Source organism: Melospiza melodia, chromosome 1 (genome assembly GCF_035770615.1).
Source record: "Melospiza melodia melodia isolate bMelMel2 chromosome 1, bMelMel2.pri, whole genome shotgun sequence".
In the NCBI taxonomy this organism is placed as follows: Eukaryota; Metazoa; Chordata; class Aves; order Passeriformes; family Passerellidae; genus Melospiza; species Melospiza melodia.
Window position 1 is genome coordinate 5808600 of NC_086194.1, and position 22517 is coordinate 5831116.

General features: G+C 38.3%; 1 protein-coding gene across 1 annotated transcript in view; it reads left to right on the forward strand.

The window, feature by feature from the left end:
* LOC134430315 (sodium channel protein type 5 subunit alpha-like) overlaps positions 1-20037 on the forward strand; it is a 33859-nt gene extending 13822 nt beyond the window's left edge. Inside the window, exons 11-27 of the mRNA XM_063177951.1 lie at positions 532-900; positions 1645-1774; positions 3571-3809; positions 4152-4352; positions 5108-5464; positions 7146-7583; positions 8462-8608; positions 9766-9886; positions 11391-11545; positions 12204-12377; positions 12609-12716; positions 14131-14409; positions 14988-15041; positions 15945-16086; positions 16656-16756; positions 17173-17443; positions 18839-20037. Of these exons, the coding sequence (XP_063034021.1) occupies positions 532-900; positions 1645-1774; positions 3571-3809; positions 4152-4352; positions 5108-5464; positions 7146-7583; positions 8462-8608; positions 9766-9886; positions 11391-11545; positions 12204-12377; positions 12609-12716; positions 14131-14409; positions 14988-15041; positions 15945-16086; positions 16656-16756; positions 17173-17443; positions 18839-20037 (4485 nt within the window). The remainder of the gene's footprint in view (positions 1-531; positions 901-1644; positions 1775-3570; positions 3810-4151; positions 4353-5107; positions 5465-7145; positions 7584-8461; positions 8609-9765; positions 9887-11390; positions 11546-12203; positions 12378-12608; positions 12717-14130; positions 14410-14987; positions 15042-15944; positions 16087-16655; positions 16757-17172; positions 17444-18838) is intronic.
* Positions 20038-22517: the final 2480 nt, after the last annotated feature.

The window sequence follows — 22517 nt, forward strand, 5'->3', positions numbered from 1 at the left end:
CTACCAGAACTTAGCTTTCATATTGTCATTCTCTGTGAAAAATTTTATACTTAAAATGTAAGTATAAAATTTCATACTTAAAACGTAAGTATAAAATGTAGGTATAAAATGTAAGTATTATCTCAAAAATGGCTGGTACAGCTCATAAAATTTTATTATCTGTCGTTGAGAATATAAACACAATCCTTCCCAAAAAATCTAAATCAGATAAGAGTTTTGGACTTGCAGTGGTTGACAGCAAACCTTTCGAAGCTCGAACAATTTACAGCTTCCCCAGATTTTCTCTGTGATGTTTCGCTGCTCTCTCTGTTTTGTTTTTCTTGGGTTTCCCGTCTCTCCTGGGCTAAAGTTTTATTATCTGCCATTGAGAATCTAAACATAATCCTTCCCAAAAAATCTGAATCAGATCAGTGTTTTGGACTTGTAGCGGTTGACAGCAAACATTACGAAGCTCCGATAATTTACAGCTTCCCCAGATTTTCTCCGTGATGTTTCGCTGCTCTCTCTGTTTTGCTTTTCCTGGCCTTCCAGTCTCTGGTGGGCCTGGTGTACGGCCCCAGCTCCAAGCGCCGGCTGAGCCACGGGAGCGTCTTCAACTTCCAAAGCCCCGCCGTGGAGGGTGACTCGGGAGCGGACCTGGGTGACGAGGACACCGCGGGCGCCGGGGGACCCCAACCCCGCTGCCGCTCGCTGTCGGGGCCGCGGGTGGGACGGCGCCCCAGCCTGCAGGGCCAGCGGGGCCACAGCTCCCACCCCGCCACCCCGAACTGCGCGCGGAGCAGCAAGGATGAGCACCCTGGGCTGGGTTTGGGGAGCAGCAGGGCACACAGCCAAGATCCCGTGTCCTCTGAAGGAGCCATGCTCCCACCGGTCATGGAAGACGTGGGAAAGGGGGATCTGGTGAGGAAAAATACAATATTTTATATATATATGCCTTATATTGTGGTTTATTGGTCAGCGGCAGGGTTGGGTTGTTGGTTTTTTGTTTGTTTGTTTGTTTTGTTGTTGTTGTTGTTTTAAGAGTTTCACCTTAATGGCAAACAGCGATGTGAACTCAAGCATGCCGATATGGGAATTTTTCAGTTGTCTGTGGAAACTGGTTTTTAATAAGTCTGATGCTTCCTGAAAATTAGATTTTGGTAAACCTTATGTTTCTGTTATTCATTACTTGCACTAATGTAGTTTGAAAGATTCCTAGAGCTGAAATTATAAGTCGCCCTTTTCATCCCAAATGCTGCTCAGGGGTGTAATTTTGAATAATACCTGTGAATTTTTAATTTTTTTTTTGTTCATAGCCCCTTTAGCATCATGCAGCAGCTTTGCCTGTAAGTTCTCAAATTTCCCCTATTTATCCTTCACCTCTCTCCTATTCCATTAGTTTCTTGATTAATTCCTAGGCTCATTTCCCCTCATACACTCATTTCCAAGGCTGTGCTTGCCCTGTGTTACATGCTTGCAGGATCCATTCACTGCAGCCCCATAAGAGAGTAGGACCTTCAGTCTCACCATCTATTACATCTTGTAGAAAAGTACATTTATTTGGCTGCCTGTCATTGTTCCTATAAACTCTCACCGTTACCCATCATCACATCCTGGCTCATTTCACTCCCGTGGTATCTCCCTAATCGTGTTTACTTCTCTGAGCAGCCAGCTGTGCGTGATGAGAGCAGCATGATGCATTTACCTCCTCATCTGTCAGTGGAGTACTTTAATGAGGCTCTTCAGAGACAAAGGGCAGCAAGTGTAGTCAGCATAATTACCAGTGTCTTGGAGGGTAAGTGGTTCCTCATTAAGTTTATTTCAACCCTAAAGTAATGCTGCCATGAAAGAACAAAACATAGTTCTTAAAGGTTAGCAGGGATTTGTAGGCGAGTAGTTAGGAATTTCCTTGTTCATTTGGATTTCTTTTAGAAAAAAAAAAGGTGTCACACAGTCTCTGTGTACTGGAACACATTCTTTGCCTATTGTAAAAGCTTGTTTTGTAGGACAGAGAGTGAAGAGGGTTGGGGTGAGAGGGGGTGGAAGATATTTCTGATCATCTGACCTGCAGGACTGGGACACTGTTTTCTCCTCCTGAGCCTCTGATTTCTGTTGTGTCAGTGGCAGAATTCAGAGGATTCACAGGCACGCAGAATTCAACAATTAACAAGATTATGCAAGTAAAATTAGTTGTGACAATTCTCGGATATTGAATACTTAGCATCACAATTTTATTCCTTTAATTTACCTTTCCAAGTGAATTTTTGGTGGGAGTTAATCAGTGACAGTCATTTTGATGATTGATAGTTTTGTTGCAGATCTTGCTGAAAAATTTCAGTCCAAGTTATTCAGGATGAGGAACTTTTGTTTTCTTTTGGCCTATTTGAGGAACTCTACCACCAATTCTTGGACCACAAATATGAGATTGAATAGGGAGGTACCTGTGGCAGGAAGGTCCCTTTTCTAAATTTTTTAAAAGATTTTTTCCTGGGAGAATCATGGTTGAACGCATCCAGTTGAGCTTTGCTTTGTAGTGTAATTCATCAAAGATTTGGGTTTTGTTGCACAGTTTGAGCTGTGAGCTGGGGTGAAACAGGACTTGTAGTTCTAGAGGAAGACAAGAGCTAGACCTGGAGTGAGGATTGAGTCAAAGTGGAATAAATGGTGTAGGGTGCAGATGTAGGTATTGAGCCTGGGGGAGAAGAAATGAAAATTAAACAGAGAGAAGAAATAAGGACAGGGCCAATTAAGAAAAGGATATGAGTCAGACCCAGCTCATCTATTTCTGAAAAGCTTCCAGGTCTCTGAAAACCAGATGAGTAATTCCTACTGTGCTTGTACTTAAAGCTAGTTCCAGTCAGTCAATGAATTTGCACAGGGCTTAAGCTGGGTCAAAAGTATTTTGAAGGGCTAATTAATATTAATGGAGAAGAAAGAAAAGCTATGAGATTTAGATTTGATTAAAAAGATGAAAATGACAAAGATGAAACAGCTTCTGTCCCAAGTTCTGCTTGAGGAAAATGGAGATCTGTTCAGCTTTCATTAGATGGAAATTATGGGTGTGACCTTTCCCATAGAAAAGGCCAAAGGCCAAATTTCAGGCAATTTGGGTTTTCCAGAGTCAGAATTCCCATGTCTACCACTGATTCTTTAAGCTGCCTTGAGGGTCAAGGGAGACAGAAAGTTGTTGGGTGTGACACAGCTGTTGTGCCAGACACCCTATGAGGACAAGGTGGGAAGAGCTGAAGCTGCTCTGTTGTCCTGCAAGAGCATGAAAAGCTGTGGTGAGGGCCCTGCATCACAAATATCTGCATTGCCAGATGGCTGTAGTACTAGTCTGAAACAAAGAAAACCCTTTCCAAAGGCTTTTGAAGGAAGTGCTCACAAAAGAATTTGGCATTTTCTCTGAATTTTTATTTTCATGTTTATCAGCTGATGTAAGAAACACATAAATGGTAAAAAGTGCAAGGAAGCTCTGTGAGAGATGAGAGACTTCCTTTTCCTTCTCTGTTCTTTTGAGTGCTTGAAGTTGTTATTTCACCATCTTGCTCAGTGCTAAATAATGATAGAAGGATTTTCTTTTTCGTTTAGAACGTGAAGAAGCTCAGCAGAAATGCCCACCACGGCTGAAGAACTTTGCTTTAAAGTATCTAATTTGGGACTGTTGCCCATTTTGGTTGAGAATCAAGGAAAAAGTGGCTGCTTTCATAAAGGATCCTTTTTTTGATCTCACCATCACGGTTTGCATTGTGATGAACACTTTGTTCATGGCACTGGAGCACAATAATATGTCACCTACTTTTAAATACATGCTTAAAATAGGAAACTTGGTAAGCAAATTCTCAGCTATGTGGCTTTTTATAGAATTAGTTAATTGGCTGATATGTGTTTTCACTTGAAACATAAAAAGTGAAAGTAAAAATTGAAAATTAGCAAACCCAGCATTAATAAACTTTGTTTCTAATACAGACAATTCCCAGATTTTTTATGCAGTTTGTCGTGCTCCTGAGAAGGCAGAAAAAAAATCCTCCCATTTTAATTAAAAGTGCATTAGCACTTCATAAACATGGGGTTTATTAACCTGTCCATGAATGCTATTTGAGGGAAGGTGACCTAGAGATGAGATAATTCATGGCTACTTTCAGGCTGATGCTACTGTTTCCTTGTCACAGGTTTTTACAGGAATCTTCACTGCAGAAATGATCTTAAAAATCGTCGCTCTAGATCCCTATTACTATTTTCAGCAGCCCTGGAATATTTTTGACAGTGTCATTGTCACACTGAGTTTAATTGAATTGAGTTTCCCCAAACACAAAAGCAAGAAAGAAAGGAGAAAAGGAGGAACCCTGTCAGTTTTACGATCCTTCAGACTGGTAATGCTTCACGCATGCTCAGTTGTATAAAACTTTATCTTGTGAATTTAATACAGAATACTTCTGCAGTTAGGAGGCAAGAAATTATTAATTTTTTAATCCTCATTATTTTTACTTCCTCAACTTGGCTTTAGGAAACACACTCAAACTCCTTGTGACGTTAGAGTTGGAGTTTAAAAAGTATATTTCTTTTGAATTCACTGAGAAATATTCAAAGGAAAAAATATTCCAGAATGGATGTGTTATAACACTGACACAACTAATTAAATACTAGCACAGGAAATTAGGAGAAAAGTGTCAGAGTACAAACAGAAATAAACAATGTTTAAAGAGAGATGTGAAATTATGTTAAGGTATCCACTTCATATACCAGGGACTGATTTAAATTCATTGATCAAAATATAAACTCTTTTCAAAGTGCTACAGCAGCAGTCCCTGAGCTTTTGGTCCTTTGTTTTACATGTAAATTAGGCACCATAATCTACATCAAGAGAATTGCATGGACACCTGCCTGCATTTATCAGGGTCTCAAGTTAGTTTGGTCCTTTACGAGGTGATTAGTTTATGTTTGCAGTGTTGCCCAGCCAAGAGAAAAAAATATCTATAAATACTTTTTAAAAGTATTAATGTACCACGAATGTTGCATTGCTGGAATAGTTCAGAATATCAGTAATTTAGTTGTTGCAGGATTTGCATGGTGCAAAGATGAGTTATCTCTACTGATGTCTAACTCTATGTTTTATGTTGCTATGCAGCTGAGGGTCTTCAAACTGGCAAAGTCCTGGCCAACTTTAAACACTCTAATTAAAATAATTTGTAACTCTCTGGGAGCACTGAGTAATCTGACCCTCGTCCTGGGAATCATCATTTTCATTTTTGCTGTAGTAGGGGTGCAACTTTTTGGGAAGAGTTATTCGGACAACTGCAATAAAATAAACAAAGACGGCAAGCCACGCTGGCACATGATGGACTTTTTCCATTCATTCCTCGTCGTTTTCCGAATTCTGTGTGGAGAATGGATTGAGACCATGTGGGACTGCATGGTGGTTGCTAAGCCACAATCAATGTGTCTTGTTTTCTTTTTGCTGGTCATGGTGATAGGAAATTTAGTGGTAAGTTTCACAATGTGTTCTTCTCTTCATCCTGTCTGTGGTGGACTCCAGTTAATGGGGTTGTTCTTAAAAAAAAAGGTAGCTTGCCTAAAAACTGGTGGAAAAGTTACTTATGTATGTTATAGTCTGTGAAATCCTCTTTTTCCTTTCACCTTTGGGCCACTGTCTGTATTTTCCCATTTTGTGAGCTTTGCTCACAGCACCACTTGATCTTTCCATGTGGCAATTGACAAGAAGCACCTTTGCAGTAAATACACCACAGGCAGCTAAATTCCTCCCTGTCTTGGGATTTGGATGTAAATAATCAGTGAGGCTGATGGCTCACCTGCTTGAATTAATTAGGCCAAGTGCTTAAGTCCCTCTCTAAATCAATTTTATTTATTTTATTAAGACCTCATGCAAGAACTGAATGCTTTATCAGCAAATGGCAGAATCTACAGTGCTACCACAGAAATCAGGATTATTTTTAGGAATCTCAAGATACATTTATATCCAAGAGCTAGATCTTGCAATGCATAACCTACACAGCCTCAACCCACTATGCTGGGACACAAGGGACAGCCTGCCTTCCTTGGTTCTAAGCTGTCCTTTCTTGATGCCCAAATCATAAATGTCTTCTTTTGGTAATTTTGTTCCTCATGTCCTTTATTCATATGCCAAGCTTCTCTTAATTGTAAAAGGAATTCTGAACATATTTAACTCTAGGCAGACCTTTGTGGGAAATCTCTGCTCTGTGGCTGAATCCTAAATATGTATTTAATGTCCTGTCTGTTCCACAGTGCAAGGATTGATGTCAGTGATGAAATGCTGTGAGTGAGATTTATATCACAATTTAATGTTAACTGTCAAGCAATGAAGTGTTTAGCCCCCACTTTTTGTCCAGGCTTTCTTATGATCCAAGGAAGCAGAGAGGGGTATATGGGACCGAGATTTATTCCAGCCTAAAGTCAATAAGTAAGACAGATGAGATGAATTGATCTCTGGAGAGCTGGTATTCTCCACCGCCTGTGGTCCTTGGATGGCTCGGGAGTGTTATCTGCCACGACAAAAATTAAGATACACAGGTCCTATTAGTAACCAAAATATTAGTGAAAAAATGAAATTCTCACATTCCCTTAAAAGCAAACAACCAAAAAAAAAAAATGGAGGTTTAAAAATTTCTTTATATGAAGGTACTTAAAAATGAAAAATTCGAGCCTCTCTTGGTTTAGATTTTTGTGATAATGTGGCAGATTTTAGGAAGTTTCTGGGCCTGAATCTGATCTTACAGAATTTTGGAAGTAACTCCACAGGGGCCTGATTTAATTCTAATTTAAAGAATCAAGAGACAATTACTAAACTCACAGGACATGAGTCAATGTTACTGCTTTAACCTTTGAAAAGTTGCTTCCACCAAATAATGCATTTGTCATACAGTTCTGTTTTCTCTTGTAGTTTAAATTACATTTTTTTGAGAAGAGAGGAATGGGAACATTGAAATTTCAGATAGATATGTTGATTTCATCAATCACAATGTGATCAGTTGGTGCCATTTCCTTATCACCTGGTTTTGGTTTGCTCAGGAGAGACAGAACTTTGGTAGCGTCTGTGTTCTTCAAAGTTAAAATTCAGATTTTCCAATGCTAATCTCCAGACTTAAATTTTTTTTTTTTTTAATTATTATTGTTTCAATTGCTTTCAGGTTCTCAACCTTTTCATTGCACTGCTGCTGAGTTCTTTCAGTGCTGACAGTCTCCAGACAACAGAGGATGATGGAGAGATGAACAATCTCCGGATCGCCTTCGCTCGGATCCGCAAGGCATTCCACCTTGTCAAGAGCGCGACGTGGGATGCCTGCTGCAGGAAGCTCAGGCACATAAAGAAAGTGCACAAGAAGAAAATCAAATTGACTGCACAGAACTCACTGGGGTTCAAGAGGGAAGAGCCAAAGACTTGTAAAGAGAATTACAATAATGAATGGGTTGAGAAAAACAGGGACAAATGCCCAGGTCTTGAAGATTTTGTTAGGAACCCCAATGTATTTGTTTGTGTCCCTATTGCTGAGGCAGAGAATACAAGTGAGGGTTTCGAAGATGATGATAAACTGAGCACATTTACTGACACAGAATGCAGCAAGCAGGTAATGGGTGTCTTCATTTGTGTTGGAACAGCAGAAATGTGGAGAGAGATGAAGGGAGGGATGGGCGGGAGAAGAGTCTCTAGCAGAACAGGGTGGGAGATGTTGATCCATTTCCAGAAAACTATAAAGTTCTGAACTGGAATCAAAAATAAAAAATATTTACAGCAAGGGTAAATCATCACTTGGAGGCTTTTAAAATCAAGATTCTTTCATGGTTTTAAAAGAAAATTTTTTCAGGAATTCTCGCTGACGTGCTGTGGTGCACACAGGTAATTATGGCAGTCCTTGGTGAACTTGTATTTTTTAATGTAAATATTTATGCATAATGTCAACTGTTTTGGTATTATTTGCATGAAAGAGCCAAAATACATGTTCTGCATACAGAACATTATCATGGATTCAGAATATGAATTGATATCTCTGATCTTTACTTTGTATTTTTCCTGGCTGTGTGTAGTATGTAGTAATTATTAGAAGTGGACGGGATTAAGTATGGAGTGGCTCTACTAAGGACAAATTTTTGATACTACATCATATATTTACCCTATTTCTTTGTGCTCCGTGAATTTTTCAGATCTGTTTCAATCACAGTTGTCACTCTGGTATCACAATTTCTCAAATTAAATTTACCTCTTAATTCCTATGTAAGAATTCTCATTTAAGTTTTGAATAGGTCACTAAAATGCCTTCATTTGCTCTGCTGGGGAAAAGTTCTATCCTTAGGTAAAATCAGAGACTCAAAATGATCCTTTCTTATAACTCTTCTCTGGAGATTCCCACTTTAAATGAAATCTATAGCTTATTGTTTTTTCCCCTCTGATTTGTGCACTCCCTAAAAAGGCAAAAGAAAGCCCCTCTAATCCACAGATTCATTTCAGGAAGAAAATCACCTGAGGCAAAGGGGAGACAGAGCAAAAAATTCAGGCAGCTCCAGCAAAGGATCAGGATTTTCCTCTGAAGAATTCAGTGTGCTTTATCTAGGAAAGGACAGGAAGAGTGAACTCTCATCACCAGAGGATAAAGAGGTAACAATTTTTTTTTTTTCAGTGATGTTGATTTTCCAATACAGGTCAAACACAGGCATATTTCTGTTCAGGGATATACCAGAGAGAAGTTTAGTGCCAGAAGCAGCTCTGAACTTGCAGTACCTGGTCTGGCAGGACAAGAGGCAATACTGGAAATGGAATTCTGTGAGCAAAATCAAAGGTTTTCTAGGTATTTATTTTAAAAGAAAAAAAATATATATAGTATAGGAAAGAGAGCATCCAGAAATGGGAAAACTATGATGTAACTTTGGTAGTAATTATGAATAATTTATAAAATACTCCCTGATACCTTCCATTCATTAAATTTTGACTGCACAAAAAAGGAGTATTAAAAAAAAAGAAGAATTCAAGAGAGATAAATTTTCATGTGGGAAATTCCATCATGTCTGCCTATGTCCTAAGTATCTTGGATTCAAGAAGCATAATGCTTGAAATGAGTTTCTCTCTGTGTCATTAAAGATCATTGTTACCAGTTTACAGTGATTGTAAAATAATTTTGAATGTAGAATACATTCAACGAAGTAAAAACCAGCATTATGGTAGTAAAGAAGTAAAGAAGTAAAAACCAATATTATTTACCAGCATGAAAGAATAAAAGCATAAAGTAAACAATTGCTAGCAAACTGCTGACTCATAGTATTGTCTTTGGTTTAATGGGATGGCAAAAAGCCTACTGAAGAATACAGGGTGTGATTCCAATTTCTGCTTCCTAAATATTATCATGGGTGCTCAGTTCCTGGCATGAGAACTGATTTATTTATCTGGGTCTCCTGTGTGAAGGCATCTTTCCATGATTTCATGGTTTTAACCCAGGTAATTTCTCCTCTTTTGAGAACTATATTCACTAATATGCAATTTAAAAGCTCTTCAGTTTCCCAGCTGATTTTAGGCAATTACATCTGGTTCATGTAGATAGATATTGTAATTATAGAGCTTGGGACTCTATTTGAGTGGACCTGTTGGCACTTCTAAGCTTATATCTTTTAAAATCAAAAAGTTTATTCCATTACCAACAATATTTGTAATATTAGTACATACCAAAACTTTAATTTTGAGTTTTATTTGTACATGGATTAATTTATTAATTTGGACCCGAATTAGAAAGAATCAATAACTGATATTACTGTGCTTGGTAGTTGGACGGTGTCAGCTCTTCTGAAGTCAGCACAGTGGATCTGACAAATCCTGAAGATCTTTTAAAACAGATTCCAGAATTTTATGAAGACTTCAAGACTCCAGAACAATGTTTTCCAGAAGGTAAGACTCTCATAGTTTCACTAGAGTTGAATGAAAACTCAGCTTGTTTCCCTAGTGTTGCTGAGCCTATAGGATCAGATTATTTTCAGGTAATTTTAGTTATATGTAAAAAAAGATAAATAGTTGTTCCTATCTCGTCAACACAGAGACTGAGACACCTGAAAAATAAAACCCTTTCCTCTAAAAGCCAATTGCTTCCAAGTGGGACATAGGCAATGGCATAGACCCCATTTTGAAAAACAGGATTTTGAGGTGAGATGAATTTCACTCAACTTGACACAACCAAGTCACTCTGGGGGTTTAACATAAGAGAAGTGTGTGGGATCAGGTTTCATGTGGCAATGGTAACCTGGCACATCAGGTTTATTAATACATTGCAGCAGTAAAAGTATTCCTTGAATAACATTTCATGAGCAATCTCAAACAAAGGAGTGAAATAAGCAAGAGAAGCTGCTAAGATAAATTGAATTTCTATAGGGTGGTGATTAGAGAATCACAGAATGACTTGGGTTGGAAAGGACCTTAAATATCATCCAATAACCTGAGGACTCTTTTCGAATCATCAGACAACACCTAGCTTTGCAAGTTGTTCTAGGATGTGTTCAGTGCTTTTATGATTTCTTCCTATTCTAATATGTAACAACGCTGGCTTTCACAACAATCCTGACAAATTTGGTGGCTTTCTATGCTGGGGTTGCAGCATCTCATCTCTGCTTTTCAAAGAGTGTGCAGAAACTGAGAAGGACTTTTGTAACATCAAAACTTCTCCCATGGCCTTGAAGTTTTGTGTGCCCCAACAGCAGGTCAGTGAGAGCCTGTCCAGTGTCTCAGAAATGTCTTGAAATGTGGCATTCACATTCTCTGAAAAAATTCCTTCACCCAGGATTTTTCTCCTGGGAAGCTGAAAAGCCTCAGAGAAAAGGAAAACAATTCTTATCTCATTTGCTTCTCCTGTGTTGTGCTCATGTGGAATGTGCTTGGAGATTGTTTATCCAAAGGGGATTGTCTGATTGGATTCTGCTGTGAGTTGTTTTGACTCTCTGGCCAACTGGGGCCAAGCTGTGTCAGGACTCTGGAAAGAGTCAGGAGTTTTAATTTTTATCTTTTTAGCCTTCTGTAAGTAGCTTTTCTGTATTCTTTAGTACGGTATAGTATAGTATAGCATTCTTTAATATAATATAGTGTCAAAAAGTAATAAATTAGCCTTCTGAGAACATGGAGTCAGATGCATCATTGCTGCCTTTGTCAGGGCATTCCCTGCAAATACAATATTGAAATAATGAAAAGTTGTCCAATGGGGCTCTACCTATTGTATCAGAGCTACAAGGCAAATTAAACTAGATGTATCCCATTTTTTTTTTCTCTTGGTAAAACAGGGAAAACCAACAACAAGGATGCAGTAACTGTGACCATTGCCTTTGTCCTATCCCCAGAAGTTTCCTGGCCATGCCTTTACCTTCACCTGCCTTCCTTCCATGCACTCATTGCTGTCTCTCACTTTCAGGTTGTGCTCGGTACTTCCGTTGTTGCCTGGATAGGGCTGCAAAGTTTGGAGGAGAAACCTGGTTGAATCTGAGAAAAACCTGCTACCAGATTGTGGAACATTCTTGGTTTGAGTCCTTTATCGTGTTCATGATTCTTCTGAGCAGTGGAGCCCTGGTTGGTGCAGCACAGTTTCATGTATTCATGAAGGGGTTTTTGCTTTAATTTGCACCCAGAGAAGTTGTTTTTACCAACAAAAAACTGAATTTTTTTTAACTCATAAAGAGGGAAGAGTCTTCAAATAGCAGTCATTCACTCATCATTTTAATTATTGCAAATCTATTATTGATGTTATTAAAAATTATAAGAGAGCATGAACTAAGCTAAGAATTCATGAATCTCAAAAGCTATTTCTCTTCTGGCTGTATGCTGGATTTTTCTGAGGAAGTTATGTCACAATTGTGAAATATTAAGGAGATTTTATACCATTAAAACAAACAAGTGACTCTTAATACTTGGGGAAAAAAAAGCTTTGTTCTCTTCAATATATAAATTTTATTATATAAATTTCTAAAAATATGTATATATTTTTATCCTGTCCTCCCAGGATTTCATTGTGCAGGAGGGATGTATCCACAGGGCTGTTTTATATAGAGAAAAGGAAAGAGAAGGCACAGGGCAAATTACACTTTTATCAGCTGGCATAGATTTGAGTAACAAATGGTGTTAAGAGCTGTATTAAAACAAACTGAATGATGAAAGGGTCTCACTGTTGCTTGACTTTAAATGTTAATTTCTGATTTTTGTAACTTACCTACATATATTATGATTTCAGGCATTTGAAGACATCCATATAAATAAGAGAAAAAGAATTAAAGAGATACTGGCATTTCTTGATGAACTGTTCACTTTCATCTTTATTCTGGAGATGCTCCTGAAGTGGGTGGCTTATGGCTTCAAGAAATATTTCACCAATGCCTGGTGCTGGCTGGATTTCCTTATTGTAAATGTAAGTTCTGCCCTTGCTGTTCCTACACAGCATTAGCAGCAGAATCCCTGAATATTTTCTGGGTGTAAATTTCAGACCTTAACCCCTGTAGCAATGGTGTCAGGATATTGTAGTCCAGGCACCGAAAACATGGTTTTGTTTGCTGGTTGGGTTTTTTTTTTTTTTTTAACAGAAATAAAGGAAACAGATGACAGGATGTTGTTAACGCATTTCCTTTGTCTTCCCACTCAGGTCTCTTTGATAAACCTCTTTGCCAGTAACTTTGCGCCCATGAAATCTCTCAGGACTCTGCGAGCTCTGAGACCCCTGAGAGCACTGTCCCGGTTTGAGGGAATGAGGGTAAGACTGATTGCAAACCAAAGGTTTTGCACATAACAGGTTTGTGACTCATCACTGTGTCAAGTTCACATGCTCACCCTGAGCTCAGCTTAGGAACTATAAACTACATTTTTTAAGAGACCCTTGGTGCTCTTCCGTGCTTGGGCATTCCTTATAGACTTTCCTGGAGTGATTGATCCAAGTGCTGTTTAAATTAGAACTGGCCTAGGTGGAACTTTGTTCCATTGCTGCTCAGACATTCTTGTGTTCCTCTCTTACTGAGATAGATAAAAATAAAATAGAGAATAAGAACTGTGAGCACAATTATAATTTTTGAAATCTGATAGCAAGCTAACTCAGAGGAAAGAGTCACTTCAACTTTGAAAGATTTTACTGCATTGATTTACAAAACTGTAGCCTATTAAAAAGTACTTTGCTCAAATTATTGTTTCAAATAAAGTTCTTTCAGAAAACAAAAGTGTTTTCCTGTAGAACATTAGATTTTCTTTTCCCATCACAAGAGCACATTTATTTATTATTTTTTACTGGGGAAGAATAAAACTGAAAACTCTGTGGTTGCAATCTTGACACTGTGAAGACAGAGAGAAATGTCATTAAATTAATTAGCAGAATGTATCCAAATTTCCATGTCTGGAGTAAATTTTGATATTGAAACAGGTAATGTCATAAACTTTATGTTTGTTATGAAGAATGTGTGTGGGACAGTCTCCAAAAAACCTTTACAAAGCTTTTGAATTTTTCTGCTTGTCCATCAAGTCTTTCTTTGCTACCTCACAGATGAGTTCACTGCCTTCACCGTGAAACTCAAAGAAATATTCCCACCATTTCCTTACCCAATTTTTTCAAAGCCATCTGTTATGTCTTAGCATACATTTAAAATCTGCATGGACACTTTTCTGTGGCTGTACAGCACCTAGCATAGGAAATGTACCTGGCTTATGTTTATAAACCCCAAACACAACCATAATCCACTAAAAATAAATGAAGCAAATTACTAGTGGAGAATTATTACTGATCCTTTTAGGAACTACTTTTGACAGTCTTAAATATGGTCCTCTGCACGAGTGCTCACGGATGAATACTTCAGAAGTTTTATGTTAATAAAGTCTAAAACAAAGAGTCAAATGGACCATGTCCTATTCCAAAAATAAGGGAAAAAAAAAGAGTGGACTTGTATTTTAGTAGTGGTAAGACCTCACAGCAGACCAAGAAATATCAACTATTGCTTTGAAAACTTAAAAGATACTAAAGATATTGTTCAGGGTCCCCCTGACAGCTGTGACCAGCGTGACTGTGACCATTTACATAGAAAACATCAGGTTTCTGTTTGCAGAGATGACTAAGTGACTGCTTACAGATACCTGGGCTTATCCATTTTTCTGAAGCATATTTTTCCTCTCCCTTTTCATCCAAGGTGGTGGTCAATGCCCTCCTGGGAGCCATCCCTTCCATCATGAATGTTCTGCTTGTCTGCCTCATCTTCTGGCTCATCTTCAGCATCATGGGAGTGAACCTCTTTGCTGGGAAGTTTGGGAAATGTGTCAATATGACAGATGAAAATTCCAAATTTGTGGTCAACATCACGAACAAAACAGACTGTTTGATGTATAACGGCACTGGGGAAATATTCTGGGTCAATGTTAAAGTCAATTTTGATAATGTTGGCTCTGGCTACCTGGCTCTTCTTCAGGTGGTAAGTGCTGCTTGTCCTCAGTAGCCAGCCCTTGTCAGATGGGCTTGACCTTTTGTTAATTCCTAATTCATGTCTGAAGGTGATGCAGGGAGTGGGATGTCCTGCAGCTTGCTCCCCCTTGTAGCTGGCAGTTCATGCACACAAATGGGAAAATGGGGACAGAAAAGACCCTGCCCTGACTTTCCAGGTGATAAAGGAACATCTGGTGGGCAAGTGCTCTTGCAGCCTCCAGCAGTTCCATGATCCTGGAGTCCATCTCAGAAGGAATTCTGGGGCAAATAGTGACCTTTTCTGTAAAAATATGGATTTATTCAGCCATGAGGATCTCATGGCCTTAGTGCCATGCTGATGAAGGTTTGCTCTGTCAGAGTCCTAGGATAAAGTGTTCTGTCTCCCCATTGAGAGCTTTCATATCCTATGAGGCTGAGAATGCCACTCACAGCAGCCAGAGCTGGGTGCTTTGTGCCTGTGAACATAGCAAAGGCTCTTGCTGCAGTCAGTGTCATTCTGATACTGCAAATTATGTGAAGACTTTCAAGGTCAAAGTTCAACACATTTTCCATAATCTCTCATTCCAGGCAACATTTAAGGGTTGGATGGACATCATGTATGCAGCAGTAGATTCACGAGAGGTCGGTCATTTCATTCAAGCCATATTTTTTGAGAGTGTTGCTGCTTTCTGCAAATGCAGTATTCATTTTACACTTCCACATCTGCTGTTTGTCAGTGATAAGTACTCCGAGTAATTATTTTCTGTCAGGTGATGTAAACATTTAATCTGCAAATGACTTATCGTATCCTAAAGCTCCTCTGTTGCAACGGGGAAAGTGTTTCAGCTCTAGATCCACCCACTTAAACAGAACAAAGTGGTATGACTTAGTAAGGAAAGAAATTGAAATGTAGAGGATGCCTTAATTTAATCTGGAGTTCAAAGGAATGAAACAATTTTTAAAGTATTTTCATATTATAATATTAGCAATATTATATATGAAAATATAAAATAATATATAAAATATGAAAATACTAATAATAGTATTTTCATATATTGATAAGGTTTTGTGTGTTTAAATGTTTTTCTTCTTTGTTCTTCAATTTGAAAAGTTATTTTTTCTTCTCCCAATTTTGATTTTATTAATAATAGCCATCACAGAAGTTTTTTGTTAAGAAGATAAAAAAAAGCAACAACATATCTAGGCCAAGAATTTTAATGGCAAGAGCTTGGAATTTGACTTCTAAATTGTTGGTTTGATTTTTCATGTACTGAAAAATTTACAGCTCCTGTTCTAATTGGAAGGAACTGCAATGGTGCTTCTGCAATGCCTGTGGAAATCATGTCAAAATATTCAAACAAAATTTTGTGTTGTGCACTATTGGTATTTTTAAATTATACCACTTTTGTTACAATTAGCAGAAAGTCCGTAAATCTTAGTTTCTCCTGGAATCAATTTTTGAGAGGAGCTTCAACATGAAGATTATTCTCAATTGGGCCCTTGTTGCTGTATTGTTATTTCTCAAGCTGCTTCTCATTCTTGCAGAAAGATGATCAGCCAGAAATGGAGTATAATCTCTATATGTATCTCTACTTTGTGAACTTCATCATCTTTGGGTCTTTTTTCACCCTGAACCTCTTTGTTGGTGTAATCATTGACAACTTCAACCAGCAAAAGAAAAAGATAAGTGTATTGGTTGTGCTTTACAGAACAAGGTCCTATACACGGAATCTAAATCTTCTATTGGCATTTACCAGAGCATTAATAATTAAATTACAAGAAATAACTTTCTCCTTTCTTATTCCTTGTAACCTGAACACCTAGATCTTCCCCAAACATTTAAAAGCTTCTTAAAATTTCACTCCTTTTGGGGAACTCAACATGACCAGAGACTCATTATTTAGAATGTGGTCTGCTACAGATGCTCTGATGAGTGATTTGGATATTCAGCAAGCCCAGCATGAAAGCCCAGGGAAAAATTTGGATTTTCAGCAAGCCCAGGGAAAGATTTCATCCTGTCCATGTTTTTTGTTTGCATGCCTTTTGGGTGAGCTCAGTTTCACACCAAGACTTCTACTCCGTGAATGGCTAGTTTGTGCCACTGAGTTTTTGGACACAGTTACATGATATTTAATAAGAGCCAGTAACAGCAAGATGTAAAAAAGGAAGGAATGTCAGTTTCCAGAATTTTAGACATTTTAATTACAGTAGTTTTGCTCTTCACCAGATAACAGTGACATTTCTTTGTATACTTAGGTGGGGAAGATATCTTCATGACAGAAGAACAGAAAAAATACTACAATGCGATGAAAAAGTTGGGATCCAAGAAACCTCAAAAACCCATTCCAAGACCCTTGGTAAACAGAATTCCTCACTGGGAAAATGCATTGCAAAAATGCAATTTAATTCACTGGAAAGTACAATATATTTATATATTACATATAAAATAGTCTAATTGTCTTTACATTGATACTCGCACAGTTCTCTAAAGTCAGTTCCACACCAACAAGTGGACTGAATTATTTTACAGGTTAAATATTTATTAAGTTCTCTGCATAAATATTATTGGGTTTTATATTCTTGGAAGTGATAAAACTTCAGGATGGGAAGGGATTTTTAATGTCATTGTAATACTCTGCCTTTCTCCAATTTCTCCAACTTCATTGCAGCTGAGTGACTTTGTGACATAAAAATTGGTAATGTTAGAAACATGTATGGATGGGTACTCCTTATTTTCATAACTGATGTCAGAAATATTCTTTTTGCTTTCTAGAACAGATACCAAGGTTTCCTTTTCAACATTGTAACATCCCAGATGTTTGATGTTGTCATCATGGGTCTCATCTGCCTCAATATGGTCACAATGATGGTGGAAACGTATGAGCAAAGTGAAACAAAGACAAACGTCCTCAGCAAAATCAATATACTCTTTGTTACCATCTTCACTGCAGAATGTGTGCTGAAATTGCTGGCTCTGAGGCAGTACTATTTCTCAAATGCCTGGAACATATTTGATTTAGTTGTTGTTATTATGTCACTTGTTGGTAAGTAAAACTGTCTTGAAAATTCTTTACTATGTAAATTATTATTATTTTTAGAAAGAAAAAAAATTATGTAAAATTTATTAACATCAAATAATCATTGAATTGTAAGTCATAATACTATAAGGTCTGAAGGAAAAAATAAACAAGCCCTCTCAAGATTATATTAAATAATATTAAATGAGATTCAAAACAATTCCTTTAGTTAAAGTGTGTATATATTTTATAATGGTTCTTTAGGGTTTTTTTTTTCTCATCTGAAATACAGAATGAATAACTCATCATAGCAGTATCATATTACATGATAATTTCCATTGTCACAGATTTAGTACCAGCTAAGAAATACTCAGATCAATTATTGGGTTTTGTTATCTGTGTTTTTGACAGATGACTGAAATATATAGAAAAATGGGAATACTAGAATATGTAGAGTGGGAAGACTGGAATTAGATTATAGCCTGTAGAATTCAGGTATTGCTGACTGACAATAAGGGTTCTCACTTTGTAACACAATAGAAAAGATCACAAAAAATGTATTAGTTTTTACATGCAGAGATTGCAGTGGAAGAATGGGGTAAAAAGGCTCTGTTGCAAATTTGAGCTTCTTGCCAATTTAACTATTCCCAGGGCTAGTACTGCCCTAGCAAGAGGCATTTAGGGCAAGAAGGATATTTCAGTTCTTTACTATGACTCGTGTCTAGGGTAAGTAAGAGTCCAGTAAGATTATGGCTCTTCCTTGAGAAATTAGGTTTCTGGATTGTAAACACAGAAAAAATTATTCAAAACAGCTGCACTTAGAAAAGACAATCCTCTTCTAATGTTACTAGGTGTCCTTTATTTCATTCAAACAAAGAAAAAACAACATCCGTGTGTAGCTCTGTCCCTGAACAAACCAAAAACCATTGTAGAGTGGCATGCACATCTTCTGTGTTCATCACTCTGTTTGCTTCTACATATCATTCCTATATTTAAATTACTTTGACATTGCATTATATCTTGTTTTCTTAGTTTAGCTTTGTAGTGTCAGTATTTGAAGACAAATGTAGAAGGTAACTTGAATCTGCTGAAGTATTCATGCAACCAGAGTCAAAGAAAACCATCAGTCATCAAGTGTCAACTGATACAGATATTTAAAGTTGTGCACAGAAAGTTTCTTGTCATCTTCTGTGCAACAGGGACTGTTCTCATAATTCTAGAATGTTCTCATAATCTAGAATGTAGCTCATAATTGCTGATTTAAACAACCATTATTTCAATTCAGCTTCTCCTAAAACTTATTCTGGTGGGGCTTAGCAAACACACATCAGATATTTTTTGAGCTGTGAATATATTATCATTCCAGCGTCTTGACAAGGAAAAATATTATATCCTAATGAGTTGTTATCTTCTCCTTTTCAGCCTTACTGCTTTCCAACATTGGCAAAGCCTTTGAACATTTCTTACCACCCACACTCTTCAGAGTCATTCGTTTGGCTCGGATTGGCCGGATCCTGAGACTCATCCGGGGAGCCAAAGGAATTCGAACTCTGCTCTTTGCCTTAATGATGTCCCTTCCTGCTCTGTTCAACATTGGCCTCTTGCTGTTCCTGGTCATGTTCATTTATGCCATTTTTGGCATGGCTAATTTTGGCTATGTGAAGATGGAAGGTGGCATTGATGACATGTTCAACTTCCAAACCTTTGCTAACAGCATGCTCTGTCTCTTCCAAATCACCACGTCAGCTGGCTGGGATGGTCTTCTCGACCCCATTTTAAACACTGGGCCACCATATTGTGATCCAACAATAAAGGATGAAGTGGGTGAATGTGGTAAACCTGCCATAGGTATTATTTATTTTGTAAGTTACATCATTATATCTTTTCTCATTGTTGTAAACATGTACATAGCCGTTATTATGGAGAACTTCAATGCAGCCACTGAGGAAAGTGCAGAGCCTTTAGGGGAAGATGACTTTGATATCTTTTATGAAATCTGGGAGAAGTTTGATCCTGAAGTAACTCAGTTCATAACTTTCTCTGCACTTTCAGACTTTGCAGATGCTCTGCCCAAGCCCTTGCGTGTACCAAAACCAAACAAAGTTGAACTCACAGCAATGGACCTGCCTGTGGTCAGTGGGGACAAAATACACTGCTTGGATATCTTGTTTGCTTTCACCAAGAGGGTGTTGGGAGATTCTGGAGAGCTGGATACTCTGAAAGTACATATGGAGGAGAAATTCATGGCTGCCAATCCATCAAAACAATCCTATGAGCCAATATCCACTACGCTCAGCCACAGGCAAGAGGAAGCGTCGGCCACGGTGATCCAGCGTGCCTACAGGAGCCACCTGCTCCAGCGCTCCCTCAAACAGGCTTCCTACCTGTACCAGCACAGAACTGGCAGCTCTGACACTCTGGGAGATGATGCTCCAGAAAAAGAAGGACTCATTGCATCTATGCTGCGTGCAAACTATGGCAGGGGTCCTAAGAGGTCTGAAACGTCGTCCTCAGTGTCCATCCCTCCGTCGTATGACAGTGTCACAAGAGAGAGTAGTGGCAATCTTGTGGTTGAGAATGGAGAAATAATGGGCAATCAACAATCGCCAGACTTTAAGTAGTTAATTGGTGACAAAGCTGTTAAGGATAGTTTTAAATTTTCACAGATGATGATATTATAAATACATGTCAGGAGAGGCAGCCTCTCTATGAAACCAGGCCTGTTGATTATGGCAGCTGAGAATCATGGCCTTTGGCTCTGCTGTGTTCAGTTTTCTTCAATATTTTCCTATTCAGAGAAAGGTTTTGTATCTGTTTGATCGATGGCATCTCGCTGCAAAGTGTGTCCCACAGTACCTGGGTGCTGTGACACGTTCACAGCAGTGACAGGCAACCTCAGCTGATATTTCCCCTGTACAGGAAGCAGGGAGAAGTCCAAGCACCAATGGATCTACTGGAGAACAGAAAATGAATGTCAATATGAGTATAAATTGAGGAATGGAAAGGAGCTAAAATTTATTCAATTCCTAATTGCTATTATCATTATAAACCTGTTTACCAAATTGCTGATGATTTTTAAAATCTTTTTTTATGTTTGGGGACAGATGTGCCACAAACATAGACCCTGCATGATCCACAGATATTCCACAGTGTAGTGGACTTCCCATATGATCGATTTACAGAATAAACCATGGCATGTACGTTATCATGTTACTGAAGTTTAATGAAATAATAAATACAACTCTTAGTCTTACAGAAGTCATACTGAGCAGAGAAAAACCTTGTTTATGTTTTGCCTGTGAGGATTATTTTTTTTAACCCAGTTTCCTCTGGCAGTGACGTGAAGGCAGCTGTTCCATCAGTCACTCCATAAAAATTTGTGTTGATTGCATACTTTCCTCAAACTTCTCCTAACAGTTGAGTTTTGTGTTCAAGTTCATTCTTGACAATGTGGCAGAGAAGAGAAATACAAATAACCCTGGCTGGAAATTGGTAATATCACTTCAGCCACTCCCTTAGACACCAGAAACCAAGAGGGAGTTCCACATGGAACCCCATCAGAGGTGTCCTTGTTTGAGGTGATGAACATCATCCATGGCCATGGATGTGTCCCTGTGGAGGTAGGAGCCTTTCTCCTTCCTGCCTGTGTTTCTCTGATGGGAGAACCAGCCTTCTCTCTCCTGCAAAGGTTAGGAGAAACCAAATTATGAGTAATGTAGGTAATTAGGAAATCTGGGTTGAAATACTTGGGTCTGGGGTTAATATAAACCTGAGAATGTAATCACAAATTCTACTTCTCATGGAACTACATGTGCAGATGTGTTCTTGTGGTTTCTCATCTCACCACATTTTCCTTATAAATTCCTTTATCTTCATGTCCTTATACTTCTCAGAAAAACACATGCCCAAATACTACTTTTTTGTCCTTTGTACATTTACTTTGGAGATGTATCCAGCTGATGGGCTTTGCTGTCTAAGGCCTGTTGTGTTCCCCTTTGTCACATACTAGGTGTAGTCATAAATTACCCCAGACATTTTAATTTCTTATGGACACTAACATCTTCAAGATGCTTTTTATGTTTTTAGTTGCAAGGTTGCAGCTCTGTGATCACTGTTGGGTTTGGCAGGTTCTGGCAAGGCTCAGGTGAGCTTTTCCCTCCACATTGATTTGAGCTGGAAAAGAATCCAGTGATTGAGCGGGACCTGCTGTGCACTTGTTTGCAACCTGCAGCAAGTTTTCTTCTCTCTTCAATGCCGCTTGTCCCCGGTAGCAGTTATATTCTTATGTCTTATGTTGCTTTCTTCTCCTGTCTTTTCCATCGCTTCAGATTGTGAGCTTTTTGGACAGAATTTCTCTTTTACTATGGATGGTAAATTACACCTAATAACAAGACTTTGTTTTCAGTTAATATTGTCTGAAGACTGATGCAAATAAATAATATTTATAGTAACTTTTAGTTTCATCTGTGGTATTCCCTTAACTTCTCCCTAGCCATTCCTGAAATGGTAGCACCTTTAATTAGTTTTGACTAATACTCCCTCAGATTTTAATGTAGATGCGCAGTGAATCTGTGTTATACCAGAAAAGTCAACAGCTCTGTGCCTTTAGAACCCAGAAGCTCTATTCTTTCAAACAAAAAAAATAGATCTAACAATTATAAAAGAATTAATGAAAATAAATGGATTCATTTGGCTAAAATTATTTTAACCACTTCCACAGCATATGAACAACCCCAGCTGAGGAGCTGACTACATGGCACTGGTAGGATGGTGTTTCCCAGCTCCAGCCTGTTCAGTGCCAGCTTCCCAAGATGTTCAGGATGCATTGAGGAGCAGTACTGAGCCACACGCATCATTCTCATGGATTTGGGGGTACACTGAACAGCCCTGGTATCACATCCTCCCAGGAGATTGCATTAAACACATTCATACCTAAATGTGGTGTGACTCATCTTTGCCAGTTGTGTGCCAGGAAGAAGTATTTGTTTATTGTAAGAGCAGTTAATTGTTGGTCAGAATATATACAAGCATCAGTGATGTCCTTCTCTCTGGAAAGGCCACCCTGAAACGGAGCCAGAACTCCACCAATGCAGGAGATCAG